Genomic DNA, 7500 nt, shown 5'->3' with positions numbered 1-7500 from the left:
CTCAGGTCAGCTCGACCCGCACAGACGGAGAGAGAGAGAGAGGTTCACTCTGAAAGGCTCCTTCAGTCTTTATTCATTTCTGTCTTCCTCAGTACGACGACCTGATGCTACACATGACCTCTGAGATGTGGATATTAGATCAGTAATGATAATAATAATAATCATTTTACAGCAGTATTTTGATAATTTGTCATTTGTTAAGGAAAAATGCCAAAAATGTTGCAGCTTCTCAAATGTGATGATTTTAACCTTTTGTGTGTCATATATGAACATCTTTGGATTTTGTCATCATGGGAATTTTTCACAATTTCCTGACATTTTATAGACAAAACAATTAATTAATATCAAATAAATTTAACATCACACCTCTGTGACATTGTCAGCTTCACAATAGTCAGTTTTTCTTTCTTTACATTATTACTTTTATGGCATTTTTGTCTTTATTTGATGGTTTTAAAGTGTAGAGAGACAGGAAACAGGAAGACAGAGGAATGATCACACTGTAGAGAAACAAACCAACCAGAACTTCCAGAAATAAGAAAACCTCATTAAAATCGTTGTGTGGCTCGTTTCATATGTTTAGTCGTCAGTCATAATATCATTGTTTATTCAATATTTATGAACATCGTTTCCCATAAGTCCTAGAGGTTTGCAGGCTAACTGTCTCGGCTCGACAGAGGAGACGAGTCCATGATGGCGGCGAGTTCAGACACGTCTGTAATAACAGCAGCACAGACAGACGTCTCTACAGATCAGATTACAGCTGCAAACATCAGCAATGATGCAGGAGGAGAAGAACAGGGGAGCCTTATGCTGCTGCTGCACTTGTAGTTCTTTTAATGGGAACTGTAGTTTTTCCTGCGCAAAAACATTTTTAGTTTTAAATGTCTGACGCTTCATGTTTTCACAAAGACGGATGAAAGAAACGCTTTATGAGAGATTAGAAGTGATGTCATGACTTCAGCTCTCTTTTCTCTTTAAAGAAAAAGTTTGGGAAATGCCCTCATTCACTTTCTATCTCTCTCCTGTCTGTACAGTAAATATGAAGTTACAGCCAGCAGATGGTTAGCTTAGCTTAGCTTAGCATAAAGACTGGAAACGGGGAAACAGCTAGCCTGCCAGCTCCTCTAAAGCTGATTAACACGTTATATCTTGTTTGTTTGAGATCAATTTCCCAAAAATCTCTTATTAAAGGAAAACACATGGAACAAAGGATGAAGTGACGACAGAAAAACGTCTGTTTATTTCATTGTGTCGCAAATCAAACTCTTTATGACAATATTTTTTGTCATTTCGTCATTTTCGTCAGAAGGAAAGACGAGACGAGGAGCTCAAACTGAAAAGAGAGGCTGCTTCTGTCGTATGGACGTGGTTTGGGTATAAAAAGTCTGACATGGACCAGAAAACCGTACAAACCGTGCTGCAGACCGGCGCCCATAACAGACTCAAACACCACAAACATCGTTACTGTCCACACGACAGAAACAGACAACGTATCGTTATCTGGATATAAAATGACTTCTTTCACTCCTACAAGACAGCAGACACACTAACACAAGATAAAACGTGGACTCGATATCATGAAGTCCGATCCTGGAATTTAAATCTTCAGCCGTCTTCCATTAACGTCCCCATGTGGAACTGATGAAGCTGCTGTTAATTTACATATCGTTGTGAAGCAGACTGAAGATTAATACGAGGATTATGTAAGAGACAGAAGAAACAAAAGAGTCAAAGAGGTTGATCTGTGGTCCCTCTGGTTCCGGCTGAGAGACGGAGGGACCAAGAGGAAGAGGAGGAAGAGGAGGAGGAGGAGGAGGTGGTGACGCCATCAGTCGTCATTCCTCCATATTTATAGAGGAAGTCGTGCGTACAGGACGAGCAAGCGAGCGAGCGAGAGAGAGAGAGGAAACCACATCACCCCTGACTGCACACAGAGAGAGTCTGCATGTTGTCTTACATAACGTTTCACAGCCGATATGTGTTTTATTTATTGATCAGCGACGACACACATCGATTAACATCAATATGATGTAAATGTGTCGCCTGCAGCAGCAGCACTGAAGCCGATTTAAACCAAAAAAATAAAATAAAGTTCACAAAACGGAGGCGATAAGCGACAGAATTTAGTTCGATTGTTTGAAATTAGATGGAAGAAGAAAAACGACATCGATTAAAGACGCTCATATCACACTTTAATCTTTATCACTGAGGTTTTACAGCATATCTGAAGACATTCGCTCCTAAATCCAACTTTGTTCTTTATTCAGTTTCCTTGTCGGGGTTGTCGGGGTGAGAACAGACATATTTATTTCAGTATTGTTTGCTTTCTTGGGATGAAATCACTGTGATGGATCATAACTACCAGGCTGCACTGAGGCCCCCAAATATTTGAGACTGGACGGCTTTAGAAACTGATATATTCTGTTTTCACAATACGTTTTTTTTTTAATGAGTCTTAATAATAGTCTACAAACAAAAGTCTCTTTTCTGTATGTTTTTATTAGTATTTACCCCCCCTCTCTGTTTATGCCACTTGGTTACTTCCAGCTAGAAAGCTCAGCGTACAGTCCTGGTGGGAGAGAGAGGTGAACGTTGTGTATGTGGAAATTCTCCCTGCAAGACAAAGCTCAGGGTTCATCTTCCTCATTTATAATGTTTTTTAACTTTTCCTACGAGATGATGTCAGCTCGTCGCACATGCCCATAAACCTGTAGCTTTGGTTGCTAAGCTGGTTGCTAAGGTGTTTCCATGTGTTGTTCACGTTGTCCACTCTCATATTTCAGATCTGGCTGCATAAAGGACCAGTAGAAGATAAATGAGGAGTTTTTTTAACTGGAAATCATCCAGAGAGATTCCAGTAGAGCCCCAGAATATAAAGAATATAAAGTTTGTTTTTGTTTGTTTGTTTGCAGGTGAAACACAACAGTCTCATACAGGAGATGAACCATCCAACAGCAGGACGCATCGCTGTACCTGGTCAGCACACACACACACACACACACATACACACACACACACACAAACACACACACTTGTCCTCTCTCTAACCTTCAACTCTCTCTCTTTGACACCAACTTGTTAAATGATGTTTTCCAAGAAGCTGTTTTTCTGTGCATTAGGACACTGTTATGAATGTCCTGCTGACACACACACACACACACACACACACACACTCACACACACACACACACACACACACACAGTCACCACTGGGACGATTCTGTTATGAATTTCCCTGCAGATACAAAAACAAATAATTCTCATTAAAACCACAAGATCCTGTTCAGCAGCCAAACACACACACACACACACACACACACACACACACACACACACACACACACACACACACACACACAGTAGGGACTCTCCTGCTTTGTTTGATGGATCTCGTGAGTTTCCAGTAAGAGGAAGCTGTTTGTCCACTAGCATGTATTTACAGTGTCATCTGTCTTCTTACCTGCCGGTGTGTGTGTGTGTGTGTGTGTGTGTGTGTGTGTGTGTGTGTGTGTGTGTGAGACCCAGCAGGAAGACATCCATTATAAGGAGAGGCAGTGAGTGTGTGTTGCGTTTGGTGCGCAGCCAGTCGAGAGTGTTTTCTGGTTTTGAGTTTTACCGACTAACAGAGACGATGATCGGAGGTGAAAAAATAAATCCAAACTCAACAAAACAACTTTTCTTTACAAACACATGAACAGCTTTTGATTTGACCTCTCGGTTCACTTCCTCTGAAACTTCACTGGTTCAGTTCAGCTGCAACTCACGATTACGTTTTATCTATAAAATCAAGTCAATTTTATTTGTGCAGCTCAATATGACAAATCACAAGTTCACTTCAGGGGGCTTTACAGATCAACAAAAGTTCATGATTGTTGATCTTGAAGAAGGTCTGAGAAAATTTAACAACTTTAACAACAAATATTACTGGGACCTCTACAGGAAATCACACATGAACATTTAATATCCAGGAATTCACATTATAGACACACACTGACTGTCACTGTAACACACTGGCCACAGTTTCCCACATCGACCATCAGCAGTGCAGCCATATACTGGTTCTGACCTGGTCTGGTTGTATAATAGGCTGCTCAGGCGGCCCACATAGCAACCGGCCCTCTAGGATTTCTCCCAGTGCTCCCTGTGGCCAGTCCAACTCCGCCTAGTGATAAAAAATTAAGCAGCTTCTATTAGTGACACAGAAACAGAAAGAGTTGGTGGGAGGAACTGATTTAAAGGATCATTCTGTCAATTTTCTATATTTGTCTTCATGTTTGGATCCAAACCAACAATGAACTGATCTACTAACAAGTATTGTGTGTGTATCAAAGCTGATATATGTTATAAAAACACGTCAGTGAGTCACATCGCTGCACTGGGTCACATGTTCCTTCATCATGAAGAGTTTGGTCACGTTAGTTTGTTTAGAAACGGCTCCAAAGACTAATAACAGCATCATGTTTTCAGTCTCCAGAGAGTAGTTCTGTGTAAGGCAGACGCTACTGAGCATGTGACGGAACGTGGTTCTGTTTACAGTTTCACCAGCTTGTTGTGCTACAGATCACATCCTCTTGACTTTATTGTAAATAACTTTAGTACAAAGTCAAGAGGATTACACAGAACTGCTCTCTGGAGACTGAAAACATGATCACTGTTATTAGACTTTGGAACCGTTTCTTATTCTCATGTTGTGTTTTCTTAGCTGGCTTGCTGACGTTAGCCACGGGTACGCTTAGCATCATGTTTTCAGTCTCCAGAGAGTAGTTCTGTGTAAGACAGACGCCACTGAGCATGTGCAGGAACGTGGTTCTGTTTCACCAGCTTGTTGTGCTGCAGATCACATCCTCTTGACTTTGTACTAAAGTTATTTACAATAAAGTTCATTCGTACCACTTGTTGCACTTCCAGACTCGTGACCCGTCCCTCCAGAGGTAATTGGCCAATGGGGATGCGGCCGTGTAACACCCGCACACATAACAGCTTTGAGTCAGAACTGAAAAAAATGACTGCAAAAGAGAAATCCTGAGTGAAATATTGTAATAAAATGTTTCACTCTCGTATAGTTTTATTCTTATTTTTACCTTTTTTTGGTTTGATTCTCGGGAGATTTTGTTCAATTATTTTGACACAAATTTAATCCAATAAAACCCTGAAGTGCAGTTTTATTACTGATATAATAAGCTGCTGTTATTGTTTAAGTTTTGATTCGCAGCCACATTTAATTTATCAAACCACAACTTGTAGTTTCTGAGAACTTTACTCAGACATGTTGATGGATTTATGAATCGCTGGTGTTCAGAAAACTACAGAGAACAAATCCTCCTGTTTTTATCCCGAAACACACAGACAGAGTGACAGTGAATGACAGGATGAACCGTTTCCATCTGCTGTGGTCTCACGCACACACACACACACACGCACACACACACACACACACACACACACACACACACACACACACACACACACACACACACACACACACACACATATCCTAGTAACACATTACATGACGTCCCATGATGCTCCACTTGTCCTGTAATCTTCTTCCTCTCGTGTGATTTACGCCAAACCATAATGTCAGAGGAATGTGTGTGCGTGTGTGTGTCCGTGCCTGTGTGTGTGCATGTGTGTGTGTGTGTGTGTGTCTCAGTCTATTCACAGTCTCAACAATATCCTTTTCTTTGCTCTCCACTTTCCTGTTCTGTCCATCTCTGTTTAGTAAACAACACCAGACACAAGTGTGTGTGTGTGTGTGTGTGTGTGTGTGTGTGTGTGCGTGTGCGTGTGCGTGTGTGTGTGTGTGTAGTTTTACAGCAGGAGGGATAACTTGGAACAAACAGCAGAAGAAGTTTGTCTATTAATTATATTCAGAAGTAATGAACAGATGAAATGAAACAAAAGTAAAAACAGATAAAACTGTAAAGTTAACGCTGAAGGTTGTTAAATGAAGTAAATGACATTAAATTTGACGGTGTTGTGTTGATTTTGTTGTTTATATGCTGTTATGATGTTGGATGTTAAACACAGTTGTGGCCTCGTTCCAATTATCTGAAGAAAAAAGGCTTTTAAAACATGTTAAACATAAATTAATGATTATTATTACAAAATAACTATAAAAACGTTGTTATTCTTACTGTGTGTCTCACAGTCACACCAGCATTTATTTATTAGGAAACTGTTTTTAAATGATATTTGGTTCATTTGCTGTGAGGATTTATCTCATTTACAGCAGCTTTATGCACCGTTTTTAACATCATGTGAGATAATAGAATAAATAACAATGATGAGAGAAAACATCCGGGGCTGGAGCCCTAGAACCCCCCCTCTTCCTTCCCTCCTTTCTTCCTTCCTCCCTTATATCCTTCCTCCCTTCCTGTCTCCCTCACTTCCCTCCTTCCTTCCTTTCTTGCACCCTTATATCCTTCCTTTCTTCCTTCTTTCCTCCGTCCCTTCCCTCCTTCCTTCTCTCCTTCCTTCCCTCCTTCCTTCCTTCCTTCCTTCCCTCCTTCCTTCCTTCTCTCCTTCCTTCCTTCCTCCCTTCCCTCCTTCCTTCTCTCCTTCCTTCCCTCCTTCCTTCCTTCCTTCCTTCCTTCCCTCCTTCCTTCTCTCCTTCCTTCCCTCCCTCCTTCCTTCCTCCCTTTCCTCCTTCCTTCCCTACTTCCTTCCCTCCTTCCTTCTCTCCTTCCTTCCCTACTTCCTTCCCTACTTCCTTCCCTCCTTCCTTCCTTCCCTCCTTCCTTCCCTCCTTCCTTCCTTCCTTCCTTCCCTCCTTCCTTCCCTCCTTCCTTCTCTCCTTCCTTCCCTCCTTCCTTCCTTCCTTCCTTCCTTCCTTCCTTCCCTCCTTCCTTCCCTCCTTCCTTCTCTCCTTCCTTCCCTACTTCCTTCCCTACTTCCTTCCCTCCTTCCTTCCTTCCCTACTTCCTTCCCTCCTTCCTTCCCTCCTTCCTTCTCTCCTTCCTTCCCTACTTCCTTCCCTCCTTCCTTCCTTCCCTCCTTCCTTCCCTCCTTCCTTCCTTCCTTCCTTTCTTGCACCCTTATATCCTTCCTTTCTTCCTTCTTTCCTCTGTCCCTTCCCTCCTTCCTGCTTTCGTTGCTCCTCCCTTCCTTCCTCCCTTCCTTCCTCCCTCTCTTCCCTCCTTCCTTCTTACTTTCCTTCCTCCTTCCCTTCCCTCCTTCCTTCCTCCCTTCCTGTCTCCCTCCCTTCCCTCCTTCCTTCCTTCCTGCTTTCCTTCCTCGCTCCCTTCCCTCCTTCCATACTTCCTTCCTTCCATCCTTCCCTTCCTTCCTTCCCTCCTTCCCTCCTTCCTTCCTCCCTCTTTCCTCCTTCTGTATTTCCTTCCTCCCTTCCTTCCTCTCTCTCTTTCCCTCCTTCCTTCCTTCTTCACCTCCTGCAGAGAGAATGATGGACAGACGGAGAGAAGGAGGGCAGAAAAAGTAATGTCACGGATGAATAAAAGGATTACATAAACATACTCCTTAATTATTTGCCCTGAC

General features: G+C 42.2%; 1 protein-coding gene across 3 annotated transcripts in view; it reads left to right on the top strand.

Annotated features, from left to right (window-relative positions):
* sugct (succinyl-CoA:glutarate-CoA transferase) overlaps nt 1-7500 on the top strand; it is a 121484-nt gene that overhangs the window by 109193 nt on the left and 4791 nt on the right. For all 3 annotated transcript variants that reach the window (XM_042399766.1, XM_042399765.1, XM_042399768.1), the window contains one exon: nt 2916-2979. In XM_042399766.1, coding sequence (XP_042255700.1) covers nt 2916-2979 — 64 coding nt within the window. Of the gene's footprint in view, nt 1-2915; nt 2980-7500 lie in introns of those variants that run through there.

Source organism: Thunnus maccoyii, chromosome 21 (genome assembly GCF_910596095.1).
Source record: "Thunnus maccoyii chromosome 21, fThuMac1.1, whole genome shotgun sequence".
NCBI lineage: Eukaryota > Metazoa > Chordata > Actinopteri > Scombriformes > Scombridae > Thunnus > Thunnus maccoyii.
Note: the sequence above shows the minus strand (reverse complement) of the source record. Positions and strands in the feature narration are given on the sequence as shown.